This window comes from Rhinatrema bivittatum, chromosome 1 (assembly GCF_901001135.1).
Source record: "Rhinatrema bivittatum chromosome 1, aRhiBiv1.1, whole genome shotgun sequence".
NCBI classification, from domain to species: domain Eukaryota; kingdom Metazoa; phylum Chordata; class Amphibia; order Gymnophiona; family Rhinatrematidae; genus Rhinatrema; species Rhinatrema bivittatum.
In genome coordinates, this window is record NC_042615.1 from 89007578 (window position 1) to 89033175 (window position 25598).

General features: G+C 44.6%; 1 protein-coding gene across 3 annotated transcripts in view; it reads right to left on the reverse strand.

Moving 5' to 3' along the window:
* The window catches only part of AADAT (aminoadipate aminotransferase), a 146828-nt gene that overhangs the window by 25319 nt on the left and 95911 nt on the right, over positions 1-25598 (reverse strand). For 2 of the 3 annotated variants that reach the window (XM_029575044.1, XM_029575132.1), the window contains exons 10-12: positions 21028-21089; positions 11517-11581; positions 10674-10780 (exon numbers count right to left, since the gene is read on the reverse strand). In XM_029575044.1, the coding sequence (XP_029430904.1) occupies positions 10674-10780; positions 11517-11581; positions 21028-21089 (234 nt within the window). Of the gene's footprint in view, positions 1-2491; positions 2691-10673; positions 10781-11516; positions 11582-21027; positions 21090-25598 lie in introns of those variants that run through there. The other variant, XM_029575215.1, reaches the window with a different exon arrangement.

Sequence of the window (25598 nt, forward strand, 5' to 3'; positions counted from 1 at the left end):
GGCCATGTTAACATAACGGCGATTCACCCTGAAGCAAGTGCGAGTCGGGAAAAAAGACTTTGACTGCTTGGGACGGTCCTCTGGCAGCTTGTTTTCCCCCAAGGACTTAATAAGCTGTTCCAGGTCCTCACCAAAAAGCAACTTGCCCTTAAAAGGAAGAGTGCCCAACTGAGCCTTAGAAGAAGCATCAGCGGACCAATTGCGTAACCAGAGAAGACGTCTGGCAGATACTGCTGAAACCATAGCTTTAGCTTGGACCCGAAGCAAATCATATAGTGCATCCACACCATAGGCTATAGCACCCTCCAAACGTTCAGCTTGCTCAGCCTCTGCAGACGGGAGGTCCTGGGTGCTGAGTAACTGCTGCATCCACCTAAGGCTTGCCCGCTGCATGAGACTGCTGCAAATTGTCGCCCGGACACCAAGAGCTAAGACTTAAAAAATGCGTTTCAAATAAAATTCAAGCTTACGGTTCTGTACATCCCGTAATGCTGTAGCGCCCACTACCGGGATGGTAATGCGCTTTGTCACAGCAGTGACAGAAGAATCCATTTTAGGAATTTTTACATGTCCAGGCAGTCCTCAGGGAGCGGGTACAATTTATCCATAGCTCTTCCAAAGCGAAGACCCGTCTCTGGGGACTCCCATTCCCTGAGGAGTAAGCGATGCATAGGATGAAAAGAGAAAGTACGCGGTAAGGCCCTAAGTCCCGCCAGGACCGGGTCTGCATTTGGCGTCATCGCCGCCACCACAGGATCATCTGGGGGGGGGGGGCATCAATTCCCAATTCCTGAAGAACGAATGGAATAAGAGGCTCCAGCTCCTCCTGCCGAAATAAGCGCAGGACACGGGGATCTTCGCCCTCTAAGGGGGGGGGCAGTGGAATCATCATCCCCTACATCAAAAGGGTCCAAAGGAGGCTGGGGAGGGGGGTCTACAGGGGGTCCACCGGGGGAGGGTGAGCTCCCGGGACTACGCGAACCCTAATAGGGCCCTGAGGGTCCAGGACAACGTCAGGGGAAGGCACCAGAAAATTAGGAGGGTTTGGAAGGGGGGGAACAATAGGAGGGGGGTCTACCTCCCTCTGTAAACTAGCCAGGTAAGAATCATGCATTAACAGAACAAATTCTGAGGAAAAACGGGCCCGGATCGGATTGCTTATGGGGGGGGGGGGGGGGGGGGGGGGGGGGGGACCAGAGCCAGTACCCCGAGAGCGAACCGGGCTCAAATCGGGTGGAAAACGTTGAGAAATCGAGTCCCCTGCTCCCGGAGAAGCAGGAAGAGAATGCTCAGAAAAACCTAAAATGGCCACCCGCTCCCGCACGATCCTGGGACAAAAACGGCCTGGCAGCACGTCGGGGAGTCACCCCCTGATAGGCACTTAGAACAAACCCCCTTGCGGGACAGTCGGGAGGCTGACTCTCCACAAGCAACACAGCAAAGTGGCCGCGGCATGAGGAGGGAGCCGCGAAACTAATGAGAATCAGCTGAGCTGGGAGCCCCAGAGGAGGTAGGCGGGAGATTGAATCCCGCTCTCTCCACACAAATAAAAACTGCTGCCTTTATTTATTTTTTTAAAAAACAAAAGAACTGTAAGAATAAATAAATCTCTGAGAAATATAAAGTAAAAAATTATTTTATTTTATTCACAGAGTCAGGGGAATGTAACTCTTCCCTGAAAGGCACAACCAAGGAATGGGCATCTCGGGGCACAGCAGCAGAGAAAGTGGGGAGAGGGACTGGCACCACCAGTATCACCCACACAGGTCACCAGGAAGGGAGCCTAGGCTGATAAATATCAGGGGGCAAAGCCCCCCTAGGAACCCCAAGAGCGAGGGAGACAAAAGTGTCTACCCTTACACAGGCAGTCAGAGAAAATTCTCTGCCTTTTTTTTTTTTTAAATATAAATAAGAAGCAAATTAAAAAAGGTACTTGCGTGAGCTTGCCCCTAAGAAGAAGAAACCCAGAGGGCAAGCTAACAGGGAACCAAAGGGTGAGGTGTTCCACCTGCTGGAGACAGACAAATACTGAGGGTTCCTGGGTGGGTTCCATCCTTATATGGGCAAGCCTCAGAACTCTGGTCTGTCTCCACCTGCTGGACCGGGGGCTCAACCCATGGTCTGGACTGATCCGGGTACGTACAGGGAACAGACAACTTTCTATCCTAAGAAACTTCATTAGTTAGCCAAAAAAATTAAAGCAAAACAAATTACAAAGCTGTCTTTTTACACGAACAGCTCAGTTTCTATCATTTTTTTGCGGCAAATTACCCCCATCAAGAAATTAAACTTCATAAAGAGAGAGGTTTTAAGATTAATCATTTAAAAATGCTAACTCTATTACTTAATGTGCTATTATATATAAAAGAAACTTATCCATGAAATAATAGCCTTTAATTCTGACTAAAATAGCTTTTCCAAAACAGCTTTATTGATTTTATAATTATACAGTTGCAATAAATGTCCTGTTCCTTGTATACATGTCCATAATAATAATCTACAACAGAAGGTCCAATTATTATGAGATGATCAACTGGCTGCATTCAGATGCATTTTGTTCTGATTTCTATGATAATCACACAGCTTGGGCATTCCTACACACATTATCCAAAACATAGCGATGTACATTGTGTTCTGCTTGAAGGAAATTAAGCCAGCAGCTAAACGAGGGTTATCACTTTCCAGTAAACCTGTAGAGGATACATTTTGGAACGCTTCTATGACTAGGCAATTAAAAGTAGAAGTATCAGCTGATGATTTAGTAGACTCTATGGTAGGGAAAAAGTATTCTAGGTGCTGCCTGGAGTTCTTTATTTTCTTCATATTTCTATGTTTACGGCTTATGTTAAAATATAAATATGTAAAAAATATGGGGACATATTTTAACAGGTGATGGGTTAATTTTAAAGGGGGAAAACATCAAGGATCTAATATTTCCTGGCTGTCTATTTGCATATTGTTGAAATGCATGCAAGTGATGAATTAATATGCATGGACCTCCACGGACACTTAATATTTATTGGAAACACAGAACATGATGGCAGATAAAGATCACACTGCCCATCTACTTCTCAGCTTTATAGTCCCTTTCTCTTCTATAGCAATCCTCTGTATTTGTCCCATGCTCTCTTGAATTCTGATATTGTCTAGGGACATTCTGGACTGGGCCCACAGTTATACGCGTAAGCTGCTATTTTATAAGAGATTTACATGCATTCATTTGGCAACTTACAGAACAACATAATGAAACCTTTTATCTACATGCTGGCAAATGGCTAGGGCTGCATTCATGGGGAATCCTGGCAATGACATACAGTAAATACACCTTCTTCTTTCATCAGTTAATCTATGATGTATCATGCACATCACCTCCAGTGCTCCCTGCTGGTGCAGGCTTAGCTGCACATTTTAAAAGAAAAATGTTTGCAATTCCGTGTGGCCAAATTGTCACTTTTAGCATGCCCAAAAAGGGGTTTTATTTGTTTTTCACATGATTTAATTAGCACCTTAATTGTGGCACTTTCAGGGAATGCTAGGGAAATGTTTATCCTGGGATTAGATATGTGCAGTTTTACTTTGCTTCAGTGGCTGGGGAAAGTCATCCCATTATCAGGCCGATACAGTACAGTGCGCTCCGCACTGTTAACATGCTCTTGGACGCGTGTTTTCCCTTACCCCTTATTCAATAAGGGGCGGAAAATGCGCGTCCAACCCGCGGCACCTAATAGCGCCCTCAACATGCAAATGCATGTTGATGGCCCTATTAGGTATTCCTCGCGATACAGAAAGTAAAATGTGCAGCCAAGCCGCACATTTTACTTTAAGAAATTAGCGCCTACCCGAAGGTAGGCGCTAGTTTCTGCCGGCACCAGAAAGTGCACAGAAAAGCAGTAAAAACTGCTTTTCTGTGCACCCTCCGACTTAATATCATAGCGATATTAAGTTGGAGGTCCGGAAGGGTAAAAAAAAGTAGAAAAAAAAAAGAAAAAAAATTTAAAATGGGCCGGCGGCTGTCGGGCCGAAAACTGGATGCTCAATTTTACCAGCGTCCGGTTTCCGAGCCCGTGGCTGTCAGCGGGTCCGAGAACCGACGCCGGCAAAATTGAGCGTCGGCTGTCAAACCCGCTGACAGCCGCCGCTCCGGGCTAAAAGGAGGCGCTAGGGATGCGCTAGTATCCCTAGCGCCTCCTTTTGCCCGTTTCTACCGCACCACCTCATTTGCATACTGTATCGCGCACACCGGCGACTGGCCGGTGCGCGCGCCGGGAGAGCGGGCATTCGTCCGCTCTCCCGCGTTTTTACTGAATCGGCCTATATATAATTTCAGTGTTAGGAAATGATTAATTCCCTGAATTTTTTTCTTATGGTTGCTGTCTGTTCCCATTCATACTGTGATGCACCTGATCCTGATGCTTTCCCAGTTTTATTCAGGAACATCCTTCTCTATTGTCTAAAGGAAAATTGGTTCTTACCTGCTAATTTTCATTCCTGTAGTTCCACAAATCAGTCCAGACTCCTGGGTTTTGTCTCCCTTCCAGCAGATGGAGACAGAGAAAGTTTTATTGACACTGCTACTTAACCATGTGTGCCACCTGCAGTTTCTCAGTATTTAATTGTACCCAAGCAAAAAACTAGGCAATCAAAAAATCTTTCCAAAAATTTCAAAACTGAAAAATGTTTCTTTCCTTCTTTTTTTTTATTTTTTAAACAAGTCTGAATTCAATATAATAAAAACAGAATGAGTGGACAACTTTCCCCCTTTACAGATTACGTGGGTTCTGGACTGATCTGTGGTACTACAGGAATGAAAATGAGCAGGTAAGAACCAATTTTCCTTTCCCTGTAGGTACCCAGATCAGCCTAGACTCCTGGGATGTACCCACAGGGTGGGACCTGGAGAGTTCCGTTCACAGAACACTTTCACCAAAAGATGGGCTAGATGTGGGGAACTTGTGTCCCCCACATCTAGCCAATAGTGGCTTGCAAACGTATGTAGTGACTTCCACGGCACTGCTCTCCAAATCTCCTGCAGAGAAACTAGTTGTGCCTCCACCCATGAGGCTGCCTGAGAACGAGTAGAATGGGCACGCAAGCCCTCAGGAAATGACCAACCCTTAGTAATACAAGTGGATGCAATAGCTTCCTTAAACCAACACGCAATAGTAGCCTTAGATTTATTTATTTATTTATTTATTTAGTGTTTTTCTATACCGGCATTCGCGATAGGTATCACATCATGCTGGTTTACAATTAACAAAGGTGTGTAAAAAGAAGATACAATAAGAACATTAACAGGTGCGGAACGAAAAACGTTGCAGTTACAATAAAACAGGGAAATACACAACTGGGAGCAGTGAAAAGTCAATAGGAATTTAACAGAAAGAACAAATTTACAAATTTATGGTATTTACTAAGTTATGGAATTTCGCAATGATATTGTTTACCATGTTAAGGTAAAGTCAGATGCCTTCAAATCTCTGTTTGGCCCACTCCACAGAACAAAGAGCTGATCTGACCTTCTGAAGTCATTAGTCACCCTGAGATATCTCAATAGTGTTCTCCTGATATCCAACAACTTGAGCTCCTTCACGAGAGGGGTGGAAACATTCATCTTAGAAAAAGTGGGAAGCACTGTCTAATTCATGTGAAATGTGGAAACCATCTTAGGTAAAAAAGAAGGAACTGTCCATAACACCACCCCTGAATCTGAAATCTGAAGGAATGGATCATGGCAAGACAAAGCCTACAACTCGGAAATTCTCCTAGCCGAGCATATGGCCACCAGAAAAACAACTTAAGAGTCAAGTTCTTAAGAGTAGCTCTTCTGAGTGGTTCAAAGGGAGCCTCACACAAACCTCTGAGGACCAGAGTAAGATTCCAGGATGGACAAATCTTTTGTACTGGTGGGCATAAGTTCTTTGTGCCCTGAAGAAAGCGGACCACATCTGATGAGCCAATAAAGTAGAGCCTTCTATTTTGCCTCAAAGACATCCCAGAGCTGCCACCTGGACCCTAAGCAAGCTCAGAGATTACCCTTTGATCAAACCGTCTTGCAGAAAAGATAAAATATAGATTTGAGAGGCCGAACCGTGTTAGAGCAACATCAGGACTCAAAAACCTTCCATTCCAGAATGTACAAATGATTAGTAGACCTTCTCCTAGCCTGTAACAACGTAGCAATGACCGCCACAAGATAACCCTTACATCTCAAATGCCACCTCGCTAGACAAAAGCGAGCAGCCTGGTCTGAAAATATGGGTCCCTGATGAAGCAGGTCCTCTAGGTGACCTAGGGGAATCGGGCCATCGACTGACAAGTTGATTAGATCCACGAATCCTTGGCAATGTGGCCAGTCCGGAGCCACCAACACCACTTCGGCCTGATACCCTCTCTATCTGACACCTTGCCCACAAGCGGCCAAGGAGGAAAGATATAAATAGAACCCCTCCCCGAGGCCAAGACACTACTAGAGCATCAACGTCCTTGGCCCCATGCTCCCTTCTCTGACTGAAAAACTTGGCATTCTGATGAATTGCCATGAGATCCACTCCACATGAGGAGAGCCCCACCTCTCACAAATGAGCTGCATCGCTGCCTCCAACAATTCCCCCTCACCTGGATCCAAGATCGTGCACCCAAGTAATCCACTTGAACGTTTTCGACCCTGGCGATGATGTGTGACGCCACTATCTGCTCCAGGTGTTGCTCTTGTGTCTCCTGGGCCTTTGCTCGGCTCTTGGTTCTGCCCTGTCGATTTATGTAAGCTACTGCCATTGCATTGTCTGACAGGACTTGCACCGAACGACCTCTCACCAAAGGCAGAAAAGTCTGTAAGGCTAAGCAGACTGCTCTGGCCTCCAAACGATTGATAGACCGAGCAGACTCTTTCACGGACCAGCAACCTTGCGCTGACTGCAACTACAAACTGCTCCCCAACCAGAGAAACTAACATTGGTAGTAACTACCTTCCAATTCAGAACTTTGAGGTCTAATCCCTGAACAAAACTGGAGCATAGCAGCCACCAGGACAGACACTCCAGTGCGACACCCTCGACTGGCAAAGGAAGATGAAACTCCTCCGAGACCAGTTTCCACTGTGCCAAAAAAGTCCTCTTAAGGATCTCATATGAGAAAACGTCCACGGTACCAATTCCAGAGTTGAAGCCACAGAGCAAATAGTTGCAAATAGTCCTAGACCTTGGGCACTGGCAACCCTAACAAGTGCCAAATCTGTCCCTGCAGCTTCAGAATACCCTCCTCCATGAGAAACACTTTGCCTTCCAGGGTGTCAAATCAGGCTCCCAGATACTCTAGGGACTGTGATGGCTGCATGTGACTCTTCGCCAAGTTTACTACCCAGCCGAGTGACTCAAGAATACCGATCACCTTCTGAACTGATTGGTGACAAAGAGCCTCCAACTTCGTCTTGATAAACCAGTCATCCACATAATGATACACCAGAACACCTTCCTGACACAAAGTCGCTGCCACCACCACCATCACCTTGGTGAAGGTGCAAAGTGCCTTCACCAATACGAAAGGAAGGGCCTGAAACTGAAAATGGTAGCCCAGAATCATATACCGCAGAAAAAGCTGGGAGTCTGGATGAATGGGAATGTACAGATACGCCTCCATGAGATCCAGAGATGCCAGAAACTCTCCCTTGTGAACGGCCGCAATCACCGACCTTAGGGCCTCCATACGGAAACATGGTACCTTGAGTGCTACATTTACCTTATTCAAGTCGGGAATCAGGCGGAAAGTGCCTTCCTTCTTTGGAACCATTAAGTAAATGGAATACATTCCCAAGCCTAGTTCCTCACGAGAAACCAGAATCACTGCCCCCAGAGGAAACCAGAAACAAATTTTGGACCAGACAAACAAATTCTAAAGCATATCTGTCTCTTACCACACTGAGAACCCACTGGTCCTGAGTAATTTTGGCCCACTCTGCGTAAAACCGCACTAGGCGACCTCCTATAATAGGAACGATGGAGTGGACCAGCCTCGCCTCATTGTGAGGACATAACTCTGGCTGTACTAGCACCGGCAGCACCTCTGAATGGCCTCTGGGCACCTCGAAAGGATTGATTTCAGGACTGTCCCCGCAGGGAAAACTGCTTTTGCGGACCTTGCGCTGCCCTTGCCGGACGAGACCTCCTAACATCCCGAAAACGGGAATGAACCTGAAAAAAATCTCTTGCCCTTAAGCTTATCTTCCATCAATCTGAGAACTTTATTATCACCTACAGACTGCATCAACATTCCAGGTCCTCCCCAAATAGGAACCAGCCTTTAAAGGGCAGCAAATCTGAGACTTAGAAGATACGTCTGCCGACCAGTTACACAATCAAAGCAACCTTCTGGCTGAAACCGCAGACACCATAATCCGAGAGGACGTCCGAACCAAATCATACAGAGCATCCGTCCCTTATGCCACTGCTGCCTCAACATGCTCAGCCCTGTCCAACTCCTTGCCTGACTTTCGAAGACTTTCCTGCATCTGCTGTACCCAGTCCAGGCAAGCACGCTACATAAAACTAGTACAAAAAGAAGAGCGCAAACTCAGAGCCGACCCCTCAAATATCCTCTTGAAGTGTACCTCCAGTTTACAATCCTGCACATCTTTCAATGCCACGGATCCTACCACCGGGATGGTAGTCTTTTTAGTAACCACCGAAACTGCAGCATCAACCTTAGGAAGGGCGAAAAGCTCCACGTCTGCTCAGGCAATGGATAGAGCTTCGCCATGGCCCTTCCCACCTTTAAACCTGAGTCGGGAGTTTCCCACTCACTGTCAACCAACTTCTTCACCGATTTGTGACAAGGGAAGGCCATCGGGGGACTCCGTAGCCCATCCAGGACTGGATCCACCCCCTCCAAATTAAACTTCTGCTGAGTAACTTTAACACCCAGCACCTGAATAGCCAGCGAAAGTAACGGAGCCCGTTCCTCTTTTCTAAAAAGACAAACTACCTTCAGGTCATCCCCCTCGGGGGACCGGGATTCCCTCTGGGTCATCCCCCAGACCCACACCTCCTGCTGCCGGATCTACTGACAAGTTGAGTTGCTTACTGTTCTTGAGTTGCTTACTGTTACAATGAAAAAATATAAGTTCTGTATTTGCTTACTGTTACTATGTTAAAATAATAAGACACCTCAGTCTTATTATTCACCGAGTTATTATGTAAACCGATGTGATATACCCCAATGAATATTGGTACATAAAAACAAACAAACAAATAAATAAATAAAATAAATAAGTCATTTCCAGCAGGGTCCGCAGGGTCTCCTGTCCCCACTGTGGCATCTTCAGAGTCTTCTGAGTCGTCGCCAGCTGGCCCTGAACCTGATGGAGGCCCCAACAGTTTTTCAACAGGGGAAATGTGCTTTTAACCCGAAGAACTCGGCTTGGGCCACAGAGCACGCCCCTCTGATGACTGGAGCCAGGAATCCATGCTAGAACAATCTGCTTGCTGCTTGCCCAAAAACACCTCATGCAGCAGCAACACAAAGTCAGCCAAAAACAGCTTAGAAACCCCAGCCCCAGCAGGAGAGGGACCAGGGAAGGGAAACATGGGAACTTTTTCCCCCTCCGAGCCTCCCTGATCCTCTCCAGAGCCTGAACACGCTGGGGACAACCATGGGGGGGCATCCCCTTCCCCCCTGCCGATGAGGGAACGGCTGAAAGCGAATTTAAAATGGCTGCTGCTCCCGTGCTGAGTGGGAAGGGATCTTTACCCCAGCATGAACTTTGTGGCAATGCTGGAGTAGGAGCAGGAGCCCTCTGCCCCCTTTTTGCGCATACCCGGCCATCAGACGAGTCCACATCGCCCGCCAAACAGCTGGAACACAAGCCGAACCTATTAAGCCGTGACCGTGCGGAGCCGCATGCGCGGCATGCTGACCCGCAGCCCATCACTGGTGCCAGGAAACCTACCTCAGAACAGGAAAACAACATGAGCTAGCACCCCAGTCACCAAATCAAGAGGAGGAAGTCGCCCGCAATACAGAGCTGTGCTGCTGCACGAGACTCTGTTTTCATTTTTTTTTAAACCTTTATTCAAACTTTCTCCAAGGCAGGGAAGAGAGACTCAAGAACATAAAAATAGAGTGCCTCAGAAGGAAAAATTAACCTGAGCCTGCAGCCGCCTCAGCGGCCTCTTGAAGGAGAGGGATCTGGACCACCAGATTTACATCCCATGGGCGCAAGGATCGAGCGTACTAAAAGGTCACCAACCCCCAGCTCATTCTCCTCAACCAGACAGGGAAGGACCCACCAGGCTCCAAAACCCCCAAGGAGGAAGGCTCAAAAACCAAAAAGTTGCTCAGACTGCAGAACTGCAGGTTTTGCACCGTATACCATCTGCTGGAGACAGAGAAATACTGAGGAACTGCAGGTGGCACACAGTAGCAGTGTCAGTAAAACTTTCTCTGTCTCCATCTGCTGGAAGGGAGGCAAATCCCAGGAGTCTGGTCTAATCTGGGTATGTATAGGAAAAGTGAGATTGTACCAAAGTTATACAGGAAGCTCCTAATGGGCTCTGCCACAGTGATGCTGAGAAACAAAAAAAAAAAAGCAGCACAAAGGTAATCCATTATTTTGAGACTAAACACAATTCTATAACTGAATTTTTTTTTTTTTTTTTTGGCAAATGAAAATGTGATATTACCTCTTTCTTGAAGGCCTTTTCCATGATGAGCTGATTTGTATCAGAAATTCCATGGATCTTAATCCATAAAAACATACCAGCATTAGGGCAGTACCAGTCTGCCAGTCCTAAGGGTCAGATAACATTTCTAATAAACAGAAGGCAAGGACAGCCAGGAGCTACTATTAGATTTAGAGAGGGGAAAGACAGAAAGAGGACTCTGAGACGTTCATAGATAGTTGCTGTACCTGTAAAGTATGGACAGGAAGTTTTTATATATATATATAAAACAAATGAAATGAAATGCTGCTCCCTCCCCCACCCAAATGAAACAAAAAAAATGTTTGGCCTGCACACCACGGTACTAATGTACTGGTGATCTCTGCCAAGGAAGGGGGGTGTCCCTTTGAAAATAGTCTGAAAATTGGCCTCCCCATGCCTTTCATACACAAATTTAGAACATCGTGCATTCACCTCTGCGAGAGATTGCCTAATAGCACGTGTTTGACCCCAGGACTGCAAGAAAGATTTTCATTGACAGATGGAGATAGGGACAATTAGTACCTACCCAATTACAACCAAGGAAGTGGAGCGACAAGTAGAGAAAGGGCTTTCCCAGAGTCAGTGACATGATTTCCCCCTGACACCAAACGCCCACATTAATCTTAAGAAGAAACTTAATTAAAATGGCACTACAAGTAAACCAAAAGACACCCTGAAGAGACGTACCCACTCATGCATGCTTAGGAAAACCGTGACAGGAAATGCTTTCTGTGTAAGTATTCTGGTCTCCCTCTCCCTGCATACACACACGTACCTATGACATTTTAAATTTTCCATAAGTGTTTTAATGGAGCAACTAACCTGTCAGCCACTTTTCCGCTGAAGCAAGCATTGCATCTCTCTGTTTCCTGTAAAACTCCACCACACTACAAATCAAACCAGTGCAATATAAAATGATAATTAGAAAACAAGCAGCAGAACAAGCTGTGATATGTAAATGAAACGCAGATCACACATACAATACATAGAATGATTTGGATTAATAGAATATCTTTCTTGCAAACAAGATCCTTATTCACTTAAAAAAGTAATATTGCAGAGAATGCCTCCATAGCAAAGGCTGTAGCACTGCTGAGCTACTGCAGAGAGACTTTGGATTTTGAGTGTGCTATCCAAGTGTTTCTCAAGTCAGACCTGGGATCCCTCCTTGCCAGCCTGGTTTTCTGGATATCCACAATGAATATGCATGAAGTAGATCTGCATGCAATAGAGGCAGTACACATGAACCTATCTCACGCATATTCATTGTGCATATCCTGAAACCCAGACTGATTAGAGTACCCCAAGACTGGGTTGAGACACACTGTACTGTCGATGGGGGTTAGCAGAGCTTGGAAACACCATAGAGATGACACACTTCAGCCTGCAGAGAGAGAGAGAGAGAGAGAGTAAGGTGGCTTCTGCTATGGTGATGACACCAACTGTCAAGTGAGTTGCACTGTGGGACAGTCTCAGAGGAGGCTTCCTTTCTAGCCTTTGTCTGGCAAGACAACCAAAGTTGCCTAGGCAGACCCTTGATGGGGAGGCAAAATAAAAAAATATGAGGAAAATAGTGAGAAAAAAATGATAGTTTTAGATAAGCAAATGGAACATCTTGAACCCCTGAAGAGTGCGCTTACCCTTACCTGCCCTGAGTGAAAGGGGGTTGTGAGGTTGTGTCATGGCCTCACAACTGCCTTCCACATCAGTAAGGGTAGGAGCACTGGGCACTATCACTGCATTGCCTACCCTGCAACCCCAGCAGTCATGCTATAATAGAGGGTGGCTCTGCCTTCTTGAATCCCAATACTTCAAGAACTCTACCACTTTGTATAATATATCCTTTTATAATACGCATTGGTTGTCAACATGCCTCCTAGGCTAGGATACCCTGGCATAACTCCTGCCATTCTTGCTCTGAACAGGAACGTGTTTTAATAATCGCGGAGATAACCATGAATGAACAAACAAATGGATACATCTGGAGGCCAAAGAGCAACTGCTGCCACTCACTGTTCTCACCTCTTCTTTACAGTCTTCAGTTTACAATCACTAACGAATGCAGGATGTCTGCCAACTATGCCTAAAGGCAGATCTGGGTCCTTTAAATGGTGGCAATGCTTTGCCTCAAAGGTGGCGCTGGATACAGAGGGGTCCATATTCAGTCACTGGCTGGATTACAAAGTTAGCTGGACTAACTTATCCAGCTAACTTTGAGGGATAGTCAATGCTGCGTCACACTATTGAATACAGATGTCTAAGACAGCCGGCTAAGTTTATCTGGATAACTCTAGGACAGCTCTATGGCTTGACCAGAGTTAGCTGAACAACTTATCTAGCCAACTTAACTACTTCCAGAAATGCCCCAGAATGCTCCTAAATTGTTCAGGTAAATTTTATCCTGAAAATGAGATATCTGGCTACAGTTTAATGGATAAGTGCCCAAAATATTCAAAAGCTGGCATTTAGCTGGATAACGTGTGAGTTATCTGGCAGCATGCCTCTGAATATAGACCTCAATAAAATAATGAGAACATCATGCAGACATGCTCATTTGACCAAGGGCCACAAGGTCAGCCAAGGCTGCCTGCCTGCATTTTTACAGCTAGTCCTTCCTGGTCAACACCGGGACCAGGAGGATTAATACTGGTGGTTCCTCCTGCTAACTCCAGTAAACCTGCCTTGTTTTGTCTCCTATCCTTATATGTGAGAAGGCTAGGGTCTGCACACTATTTCGCCTTTATATTCTTCGTTCATGCTTTCTGGTGTAACTGTTACCCTTTGTGCCTGCGTTTTCTTCCCATGCCTTCGCTTTCCTCGACTACCCAAACATGCAGCAACTACTGCAAAGGGCGAGATCCTGCAGACCAGGCATGTCACAGGATGCATGCATCATATAGTCCCTAGAGTTTGCTCTGGAAGTGACAAGACGGCCTGTATTAGACGTGCAGGGCTATGTGCTGCCTCCTTTTCTGCTTTGCATCTGCTACTTTCTGTGTTTTCTGGAAGACAACCAGTCTGTCCTTTTTTTCTCTTTCACTCTTGCCCAGTCATGTCGCTCTTTGCTGTCAGGAGGAGAGGCAGGAGGAGAACTCCTGAGGCAAGGACAGGACCTTCTCCCTCCCCAAGATGATGAAACAGGGCTAAAGCACCCCCACCCCTAGGAAGAGGAAAAAAAGTTGGGGTTTTTTGTGTTTTTTTTCCATACAAGATTTATCTTGTATAACTTCTGTGTCCTGTGTGTGTTATTAAATAGGTTTAATGATGAATGAGCAATAATGATGGGTCTGAACACTGGAGAGTGAGTGCATGTGTGCAGTGTAGGTTCCAGTACCATCGTGTATGAATGCTGAGGTACATGGGGCAGAGGGGAAGGAGAGCATGTGCGTTTATGAGTGTGTCAAGCCACTTTTCAACAGATATATGTCATGAAGTGCTGTGGTACTGTCTCTTTAAAAGTGATGAGAATGGACACTGAAATGGGAAAGCGCGTTAGCTTCCATGATTTTTCACTCAAAGTGAGCTGAAAAGACATGTCATGCAGGAGGAGCTGGAGAGAGCTTTGTAGAACGAAGCTGGATATGTAAGATTAGCTGATAACCATTGCACATCTACATCAAGGTCATTCTGCCAACCTTTTTGCTATTAACCTCAACCTCTGTTCCATCAATGGCAATTTTTCAGTAATCTCAGACAATGCTATTAAATCCTTAGCATCTTGCAATCAGGTTGCCTTCCATTTTTAAAGTGCACAGAAATAGGGTTAGCATAAAAAAACCCAATTGCTTCTGAAGACATTTTGCACCTCAGTCAGGGATGACCTCACTCTTCTGAAGAGTTTCTTTTGCTGGGAATGAGTCATCCAAACGCTGCAGAGATTACATTTTAAGGTAGCAGCTTTACATTTTGCTTGTTAAGCCTCAATTAATGAGCACCATTAGTCTCTGAGAGAGAGAATCTGACAGAATGAGTTATCTTCTGTCTGTAGGATAATAAAGATAAAGACAGCAGGACCTGCCAGTCTTTAATTAGTAGAATCACATGTCTGTAGTATTATCACAAAAATAAGATTCTGATCCAGGATTCTGCTAGAAGTTGAACCTTGTTTCTAAAATTATAGGCAGGTTTTCAATTCAGCAGAAAGAACAATAAGAGGTAAATATTTAAAGGTTTTGTCTGGCTGACCCATAGATTTATCAAAATGCTATAAATATAACGGAAATAGCGCCCATGATAAAAAAGGGGCGTGGTTAGGTTAATTACCCTGCTCCCGCATCAGAAATTTCCACAAAGCGCGATAAATTTATCGCACCTGCACTATTTTTCGCTTCGCACACTGATTAATACGAGAGAGAGAGAGAGCACCTCTATATAGAGTCACTCTAACACTCTATATGTATGTAGAGGGGCACTTTAAATCAGGGTGGGTTCGGAAGGTGGGGGGAGGGTTAGGGGAGGGATGTTACAGAAACATTCTGAGGAATTCATTGTAAAACTGACATCATTAAAGATTTGTAGTCATTATAGTGCATGAAAATTATAACTAGAGGAGTAAATTTGTGTTGTACAAAGCCTTGACTTTGCCTTCCAACCCAGCCCTTCCAGCTTGTCTTCCTTGTTGTCCTATTCCATTTCTTCTGTGTGTTCACGTCTACCCTCAACTTGTCGCTCCAGACCTTGGCCTGTTGCTTGGACCTGACTACTGTTCCCTGCCAACTGGACCCTACTATTCTTGCCCCTCTGACTTCCATAAGCCTGCTGTCTCCTCGGCCTCTGGTGTGTCACTAGACTAACTACCACCCTCTGCCCTAGGGACTCGTCTAAGTCCTGCCGGCTGCTAGAGTCCAAGAGCTTGAGACACACTGAGGAGGAGGAGGAGGCAGCTGGTAAAGGTGAAGCTCCAGTCTGTTCTACTGCAGGGTGTGTTTTAAAGCAATGCTCAAAACTTACTTATTTGAATGAGCATTTAATTGACATATCATGGGGGATTGTTAGTATTTTGTTCTGTTGTATATTGCTTATTTTTAATTTTGTATGTTTTGTTTTTCTTTTTTGCACAGTGCCTTGGGCTCTGGTATATTGAGATATATAACTACCAATAAAGATACATAAAGATATCTTAATGACATTTCAGCTTCTCAGAAGAGTTTCTCAGTTTCAGTGTGAGAAAGTTTAAAGATTTTTTTTCTGTTCCTTTACTAATAATAACAGGATGTCTTTCCTATGTTGTTTATTTTCAGGGATGTGCACTGATTTTTCTTTCGTGTTGTTTTTGTTTCGGGTCATTATCTGTCAAATTTCTTTTTTAAAATGGTTTGGGAGGTGTTTATTTCGGGTTTCCCTAATTTCGAAGTTAGTGCGCACTAACTAGTTTTCCTAATTTCAGGCTTAGTGTGCACTAACGGGACTTAGAGCGTACTAACAAAAAATGTTACCAATAAGTTAAAGAGTGTCAATTGGGGAGCAGTTCATTAGCTAGAGTTATGGTCCTGCATTCCCACTGGCTGCCTCCTTAGTTACTTTCACAAAAAGGTTATGGTTATGAGTGTGTCAAAGCCACTTTTCAACAGATATATGCCATGATGTGCTGTGGTATTGTCTCTTTAAAAGTACAAACAAGTAACTAAGGAGACAGCCAATGGGAATGCAGAACCATTCCTCTTGCTAACGAACTGCTCCCCAATTGACACTTTTAAACTTATTGGTAACATTTTTTTGTTCAGTTAGGGGTAGATTTTAAGACCTGCGCGCGGACGTACGTGTGCGCCAGATTTTATAACTTGCGCGCACAAGTTATAAAATTGGGAGTCGGCACGCGCAAGGGGGTGCACCTTGCGCGTGCCGACGCCCGCGAGCTTCCCCCGTTTCCCCCCCAGACCACTGCCAAATCGGAGCGGCCTGGAAGGGAACTTCCTTTCCCCCTAACCTTTCCTCTCCTAGCCCTTCTCTAACCCCCTTCAAAATTTTTATCAAACCTTTTGCACCTGCCTGGAGGCAGAAGCAGTTTGTGCGCACCAGCAGGCTGCTGGCATGCAATCCTCCGACACAGCAGCAAATGGCCGCTGTGTCGGAGGCCTCTGGCCCACTCCTGACCACCCTGCCCCACCCACGCCTCGCCCCCGGACCACCCCTTTCTGCAAGCCCCGGGACTTAGTCGCGACCTGGTGCTTTATGCGCATCACTGGACCTTTATAAAATAGGCCCGGCACGCGTAAGACGATTTACGCGCGTAGATCTCTTAAAATCCAGCCCTTAGCTCGCGCTAACATCCAGTTAGTGCACCTTATGCCCTATTAGTGTACACTAACTCTGAAATTAGGAAAACTAGGTAATGCGCACTAACGGAAAGTAATGTGCACTAACATCTAGTTAGTGCGCACCAAAGTCCCATTAGTGCACATTAAGCCCGTAAACAGGAAAACTATAGTTAGTGCGCACTAGCACGAAATACTAATTTTCATGAAATTTTGTCATATTTTTTTTTGTTTCAGGACACTCCCGAAACAAGATGAAATAGACAATGGTAACAAAATTGTCTATTTCGTTGAAAATGAATGCACATCCTATTTATTTTTACTTCACTGACTTTTCTTTTCTTTTTTTTTTTTTTTAAGGAAGTTGTGTGAAAGTTTTCAGATTTTTATCAAGGAGTATGAGGCAGAAATAGTTTCTTTAAAATAATTTGTCTTCCTTTAAGGCACATATCATCAGACGTTTTCTGTTTTCTATCTAGCTGGCAAAGGTGTGCAAAACAGGGTCATTGCTGGATTTTGTTCCTTCACTTATCGTGGGGAGACTTTCATTAAAGTCTGCAATTAAGCAATTTAGGGAAGATATTGGTCTCCTTTCAAAAGCAGAATATAAATGCTTCCCCAGTGACTTACAAGGGGGTCTCTCGGTAATGGATTATACAGAAGTGATCTCTGCTAAAGTTTTCAAATTTCACATCTTTTAAGTTCACATCACCAGTCTTTCATACTCTAAAAATGAACAGGAGTAATACATGTGTCTGAATTCTAATTACTTTTAGATAGTCTCTCTTACTTTTCCCCCAATAATAATAAAAAATAAAATCTCATTCATACTATCCATTCACACCTATTTGTCCACAATATTGTATCTTAGCACTCTTTTCCCTAATTTGGGTGGTATATTAGGATACTTTTAAGCCCTTTCTGAGAGAGTTGACAGTCTGTGCCTCTGCTCACTTTTCACTAACATCGTCTTTTACCTGCCCTAATTGTAACTCTCTCTCACTGACAGGAGATCCCTGTGCTGGGACTTTTTAAAAGTAAGTTTGAAACTTGGCGCCATGCTCTCAGCCTCCCAGTCAACCTCATTTTCAGTTCCTGTCTCAGGGTAGAGAGCGATGACTTTGGAATATGGTAAGGGTTTTTATAGGCCGATGGATGCAAAGCATCAGAATAAAGTTGGCAATATAAGGAAAGATGGCAAAGATAAATTAAACAGAGGAACTCTGAAAAAGTTATTTGTAAAGTCATTTCATGAGTAATTTACTTTAATTCTGATTATTAGCATGCCTTTCCCCATAGAGCGCAAGGCGACTTAGAGCATTTTTAAAATTTGCTTAGAATTAAAGATGAAAAGCTTAAAATCTAAGAGGTGAATTTTAAAAGCCCAGCGTGCACCAAAATTGGAAGATACGCACACAAGTTGGGTTAGCGTGCGCCCACCAGATTTTAAAATCCGTCCAGATGTGCGCATATCTCCCGCTGCGTGCACATCTCAAACGTTTTCAAAAAGGGGCGAGGGCGTGGTCTAGGTGGGGCATGGGCATTTTGGGGCATGGCCAAGAGTTGTGTATGTAAATACTTACCCGCCTGGGTGAATGCCCAGGTCTAGTGGGGCGTAAGTTTACTTCTGCTAGGGACGAGGAGTAAGTTATAAAATAGAGGGAGCCATTTTTCAGGGGTTTAAGGTCTGAGGAAACTGGGGGGGAATGTAGACTATCAAACCAGGGGGGTTTGGAGGAACTAGTTGTAAACTACCCTGTTTCCCCGAAAATAAGACAGTGTCTTATATTAATTTTTGGTACCAAAGATGCACTAGGCCTTATTTTCAGGGGATGTCTAATACCGTTGAGCTGCTGGCTGCCCCTGCGTCAGCCATGCCTCACCAGTGTGCTGTCAGAGAGAGGTAAGAGTGTGCAGCATTCATGGTAGTCAGCTTGGGCTGACTCTGCTGCTTTTGAACCTCTGCACACTGCTTGGAAGGGGTCCCCCGACTGGTACTGCCACCATCCCCAGATGTCTGTAATCTTGCTGCCACTGTCACTGCTGCCACTTGGCTATTGGGGAGGCGCCGATTGCTGCTACTGACACTGAAGCCCATTCTGCTGCCTCCTCTGTGCAGGCCCCGTGGGCTTCCACTTCCTCCATGCTGATCTCGTACATTGTGAGATCTGCATAGAGAAAGTGCTATTCTTGCACATTCCCAAAGATCACATGTGCCAATCACTAAAAAGTAATTTTTATTTTTTTTTTTACCTTTGCTGGCTGATGTTAGTTTTCTAATCGGTTGGTCACAGGCTTTTTTTTTTTCCACCTTCCCTTTCTTATTTTTTTGCCAATTCCTTTTATATTGTCCTTTTTTCTTCCGTATTTCTTTTCTCTCCGTCTTCTTCCCTCAAACACAGTCAGGTTCTCATTCTCACATGCATTTCTCTCACACACACACAGTCTCTCACTGGCTCATGCTGTCTGACGCTCACACACACAGGCTCTCTCTCACTCCCACATGCTGTCTTGCTCAAGCATAGGCTCTCACCGTCACACGCTGTCTCTCTCACACACACACACACAGAGGCTCTCACATGCTGCCTCTGCAAACATTCAGATCCTCACTCTCACACACAATCTCTCAACTCATCTCATACACGCACGCACCCTCTACAGACCCTCAGCCTCTCTCTCACCTCTGGGCCTCCTCTTCGCGGGTCGCCGCAGGATCGGCTCTGCAGCGGCCCTGAACTTCTCGGGCCTCTTCCTCTTCTTGGGCCGCTGCGACTTGGGATTCGCAGCAGCCCGCGGCGGCTCCTCTTCTTCACGCGCTGATGCTCTTTCTGCTTCCTGCCCATGCGGCTCCGGCAACGTTTACTTCCGGGCCGCACAGGCAGAAAGGAGGAAGAGCATCAGTGCGTTTGCACGCAATCTTTTTCTTCGGGCAAGGAGGCTCAGCGGCCGCATGAGCCTCCTTGCGCCCGGGCGCATCGGCTCCCCTCCGGATACCACTGCAGGCCTCCTCTTCGCGGGTCGCTGCAGGATGGGCTCTGCAGCGGCCCTGAACTTCTCGGGCCTCTTCCTCGCTACCGGGCCTCTTCCTCTTCTTGGGCCGCTGCGACTTGGGATTCGCAGCAGCCCGCGGCGGCTCCTCTTCTTCACGCGCTGATGCTCTTTCTCCTTCCTGCCCATGCGGCTCTGGCAACGTTTACTTCCGGGGCCGCACAGGCAGGAAGGAGAAAGAGCATCAGTGCATTTGAACGCGATCTTTTTCTTCGGGCAAGGAGGCTCAGCGGCCGCATGAGCCTCCTTGCGCCTGGGCGCATCGGCTCCCCTCCGGATACCACTGCTCGCATCTGCTCCTAATACTTTGGAAACTTTATTTTTAAAAAAAAAAAAAATAAATAAAAAATGACGTCACAGGATTGACCGGCCCACCGGGGGAAGCCTGATCCCCCGATAGGTCAATCCGCCCCTGTTTACAAGGGATGTCTTACTTTCGGGGGAGGTCTTATATTTAAGAATTCGGCTAAATCCCTACTAGGTCTTATTTTTGGGGGATGTCTTATTTTCGGGGAAACACGGTAGGTGAACTGGTGAAACTGGCAATGGGATGGTCGCATGCCCCTTTTAAAATTTCATGACTTACATGGTAGAAGTGGGATTTACATGTATAGGGGCGCACCCACTTAAAACCGGGCGCACATATGCACGTGGTCAGCCTATTTTCTAAAATGCGGGCAAGTTATAAAATGGGCACGTATCTGAGAGTGTGCTGACACTCATGCAACAAAGAGTGCGTGTGCACAGGTTTGAAAGTCACCATCCCTGGAAGTAATTTTCAAAAGGATTTACACTTGTAAATGTGCTTTTGAAAATTGCTATGTTATATGCTACTTTCATGCATCTAACTCTTGAAAATTCACTCCTCAGTGTGAGATAGCGGAATTTGGTTTCGCTGGTTATTAGCCAATTGCTCTAGCCACTAGGCCACTCTTTCTGGATCACCTTTCCTTCTGCTACTGGCGATGGATTTCATTCTGTAATGGGAGAAAACTCTTTAGTAATGAAATATACTAAGCTCAGTCAACTACCTGTCTACGTGCATCAGGAATCCTTTCTCTCCCCACTGGTGAAGGAGCTGTGATAGCATTACCTGAAAGAGAGAACATATACAGATTTATAGCCTAAGGCTGTGGAGGGCGATTTTCAATGCTATTTAACCAGTTAAACAGTAACTGAGCTGAATAAACAGCCTTCTTTGAAACACTGCCCCATCTGTTCAGCTAAAAATATGCACGGGCTTCTATAGTATGTGTACTTTTAGCCAGATTAAAAAGAGGCATTCCCGGGGTATGTGCATGTGTGTGTATTCAGATCAGGGAGCAAAATGATGAATGTACATGGGATTCTCAAAAGTGTGTGTGCTATTTTACCCTATCACACAAATAACACATGCAAAATTTGTGGATGCTTTTAGTGCATGTTCCTTACATTAGCAAATCTTCAAAGAGAAACGACCCAGGTAATCTCTTTTTGAAAATTAGTATGCACTTTTAAAATCCTCATGTATTCAGTACCTAGGTGGGCTATTTGAAAATCGCTCCATAGTAATTAGGATTATTTATTAGTTTACTATTTATCATATATTAATTTTGTTCCTTATTGGAACTTTTGAAGATAAATTATTAATACAATAAATACTATCATTACCATTATTAGGATTGTTTATGAATGTTATTTCTTATGATGTTAGTATTACTTATAGTTTGTATTAGTTGTTTTATGCATTTATGATTTTTTTGTATCCTGTTCTGAGAACAGAATGTAAAAAAGGGCTAGTTATAAATATTAAAAACTAAAAAATACCCTAATTATGGGCTCTAAGTTAAAAAGCAGCACATTTGCTATCTAAGAAGTTGATATTCAGAAAATTTGTTCAGGTGACTTCCAGAATTACCTAGACAAATCTTTGTTTTTAAACCCCTCCACCCCTTGCTGTATATCTACCTCTAAGGAGTTGAGTTACCCCATATAGACAACTGGCCAAAGCTCTTTGGGGAACATAGAAAATATGTAAACATAAGGGGCCGGATTTTAAAAGCCCTACGCGCACCGGGCCTATTTTAAAAAGGCCCAGGGACACGCATAAAGCCCCGGGACGTGTGCAAGTCCCGGGGCTCGCAAAAAGGGGCAGTAGGGGGCGTGGACAGGGTGGTCCGGGGGCAGGGCCACAGGCCTCCTTCATAGCAGCCATACGCTGCTGTGTCGGAGGATCGCGTGCCAGCAGGCTGTCAGCACACGCAACTTGTGCCTGCCCGGATGCAGGCGCAAAAGGTAAGACAAAGGTCAGGGGATGTTAGAGTAGGGCTAGGGGGAGGAAAGGTTAGGGGAAGGGGTGGGAAGGTCAGGCTAGGGGGGAGGGAATGGGGGAAGGCAGCGCGGCTCCTTGCGCACGCCGACCCCCGATTTTATAACATGCGCGTGCCTGCGCACGCATGATATAAAATCACAAGTCCATGTGTGAGCGCCGGGTAGCGCGCGTACATGGACACGCTCGCGCATCTATTAAAATCTACCCCAAGTTGTGCAAAATACATGAGGAGCTTCCCTCTTATATTATTATACCTTTATATTTGCACCAAAGAGTTAGTGGTTGAAAAGCAGCATCTAAAGAGTTTGGAGCATAATTGGTTAAAAAATTCCTAATGATAATAATAAGGATAAATATTTGGTTGAATTGGACCTTTATAGACAGAAGGCTGATTCAATGGAACATTCATGTTTTTCTACTTATATACAAAGAGCTGATAATCATTACAAAGAATTATATCACATTGTGAAGTCGATGCCATCTAGCCTAGCGCCTTTAAAAGAAGCAAACAAATCAGTGCTGGAAGTTGAGCAAATAGGCCAGTTTTTTCATGATAAAGTTGATAATCTTCTGAGGCAATTTCCGATAGCACAGAATCTATATAGTGTATTGGATGACACTGATGCTCCTGTTTTTGGGGGACTTTCCAGGAGATCTCAAGAAGAGAGATGCTGGATATTATTGTTAATCTGAAGGTCAATTTTTGTCTTATGTCTGATTACTCTAATGTTTCGTTTAAACTATTGAGAGATGATCTGGCAGATTTCCTCACAGTTTTTATTAATTTTTCCCTCTCTGAGGGACATGTATCAATGCTTTAAAAAGAGCATCATTAAAGCCGACCTTAAAACAAGCCCATTTTAACGTCGATGATTTTAATAATTATCTACCAATCTTAACCTACTTTTTTTTTTTTTTTTTACAAAGATCTTAGAACATGTAGTTGTAACTCAACTTGACGTTTTTGTGGATAATAATGAGATTTTAAATCCCCATCAATATGGATTTAGACCTGCTCATATAATGGAAAACTTGTTGCTGTCATTAGCTGACATTTTTCATAGGGGTTTTGGATCAGGGCCAGGTACCCCTGGACCTGACAACTGCTTTTACTATTGTTGACCATGCATTGTTGCTGGAACAACTTAACCAAATGGAACTGGTGATACTGTGTTGAAATGGTTCCGATCTTTCCTAACTGGTCGAACCCAAGAAATTGTGAATGGTAGCTGCAAGTCCTCTGTTTTTTCAATTAAGGCTGGTGTCCCACAAGGTTCTGCCTTGTCAGCCTTGCTTTTAATCTTTACATTGTGCCTATTCCTTCCAACAAAAAAATTCACAAAACATCCACTAGGAACCGGGCTGCTTCTATAATTGGTCCTAATTTATGGAACTCTCTACCTGCTCCTCTAAGAATGGACCCCTCTACATCTTCCTTTAGAAAAAGCCTTAAAACGTGGTTATTTTTTAAAGCTTTCCCTCAACAAATTTAACGTGTAACATCCCCATTCTATAATTTTCCTTTTTTCTTTAGGTGCTTAGAATGTTTTAGTACAACAGGTTCCTGTTTTATATAGGTCTATTTTTAATCTAAGTTGTATCTACTTTGATATTTTAATTTCTTATTTAAAGTTTTAACTGTTTCATTGTATTCTGTCCTCAAAAGTATATTTTGATGACAATTCTGTTCAATGTAAACTGTTGTGATACTCCGAATTGAATGTCGGTATAGAAAACCAAATAAATAAATAAATGTATGTAAAATCATGGCTGATCATGGCTTTATAGGTTTTATACTTTATGCTGAGGACATCCAGTTCTTTGACCTGATACAGGGCTCATTTTCTGATGCCATCAATCGAGTCTCCATGTGGCTGGTGGAGAATAGATTATTGAACTTAAAGAAAACTGACATTCTTAACCTTGTCAGAATTCCTTTGGAGCAGATCTCTAAAGAGGTGCTTGTAGATGATATCACCATTCCTACTGTTTCTAGGGTTCGCAATCTGGGGATCATTTTGGATATAAAACTCCCATTTTGGTTAGACTTCACTGGCTTCACATAATTTGGCATATTAAATTTAAAATAACGATGCTAGTCTATAAAGGAGTTCGTGATCTAGCACCTCCTACTTTTAATGTAGCTTTAAAATTATATCAGCCAGTTAGTAGTTTGCCATCTGAGTCTTGCAATTTGCTCTGTTTCATCATTTAAGGCTGAACAAATTCAGAAAGTGCCTATTTTATATTCAAGAGCCAACAATCTGGAATATTCTTCCAGATATTGTCAAAGCAGAACTGTCTTTACTGAGTTTAGAAAACTTGTCAACCTATTCTTTTTTGAGCAAGCATTTGCTACGTTTAGATAATATATCCACATATACAGTTCGGGAGTCGTGTATTCATGGTTTTAATGTTTTTAAGTGAATCAGGTTGAGGCTGGGTCAGATTATGTTACTGATAAAAAGTAGAGAGTATTTCTAGCAATGGAGGATTTGTAATGAAAAGGATGCAACAGAATTAATTTTAAATATACAGAGAAAGATTTTAAAAAACGTGTGCGCAAAAAAACAGCCACATATGCAAGTAATTGAGCCGCACGGGAGCTAAGCGAATTTTAAATTGTTGCATCAGAGGTGGACCCTTGGGCCGAGGTGGGGGTTGACTTACAGGTCCCCACCGTCGGCAGGAGGAGTGGGCTGATGGACAGAGGCCAACTGGAGCTTCACCAATACCAGCCCTCGTTTCCCGTGGGTTGAGCCTTTGGGTGCCAGGGCCGGCTGGACTTAGATGTAGAGATTGGGTTCAGCCCAGAGACAGCAGGTGAGAGATGGTACAGTCTTACACTGGACAGGATAGTGTCCCGGAGACTCGGGCGCCAAAAGAACGAAGGCAGACAGGGGGTGCCTGAGCAAGAGCAGGTCGGAGCCTGAATAGACCAAATCCAGGAAGTAAGCTGAAGAGGTGTCAAGGAACAGGCTTGAGTCAGGGCTGGCGGCATTCCAGAGGCAGTGGCAAGCAAGGCTGAGGTCTGATCACGGAGAAAGTCAAGCGTAGTCAAACAAAGCAGGATTCTGGGTCTGGAGACAGGCAATGCGTAGTCAGGCGAAGCAGAGGTCTGGGTTGGAGATAGGCAATAGCGTAGTCAGGCGAAGCAAGGGTCTGGGCTTGCAGAGAGTCAATCGCATGGTCAAGCGAAGCAGAGGTCCGGGCTTGGAGAGAGTCAATGGCGAGGTCAGACAAAGCAGAGTCAAAGTCCGAGTAGGTAATCTGAGATATGAAGCAGGACAG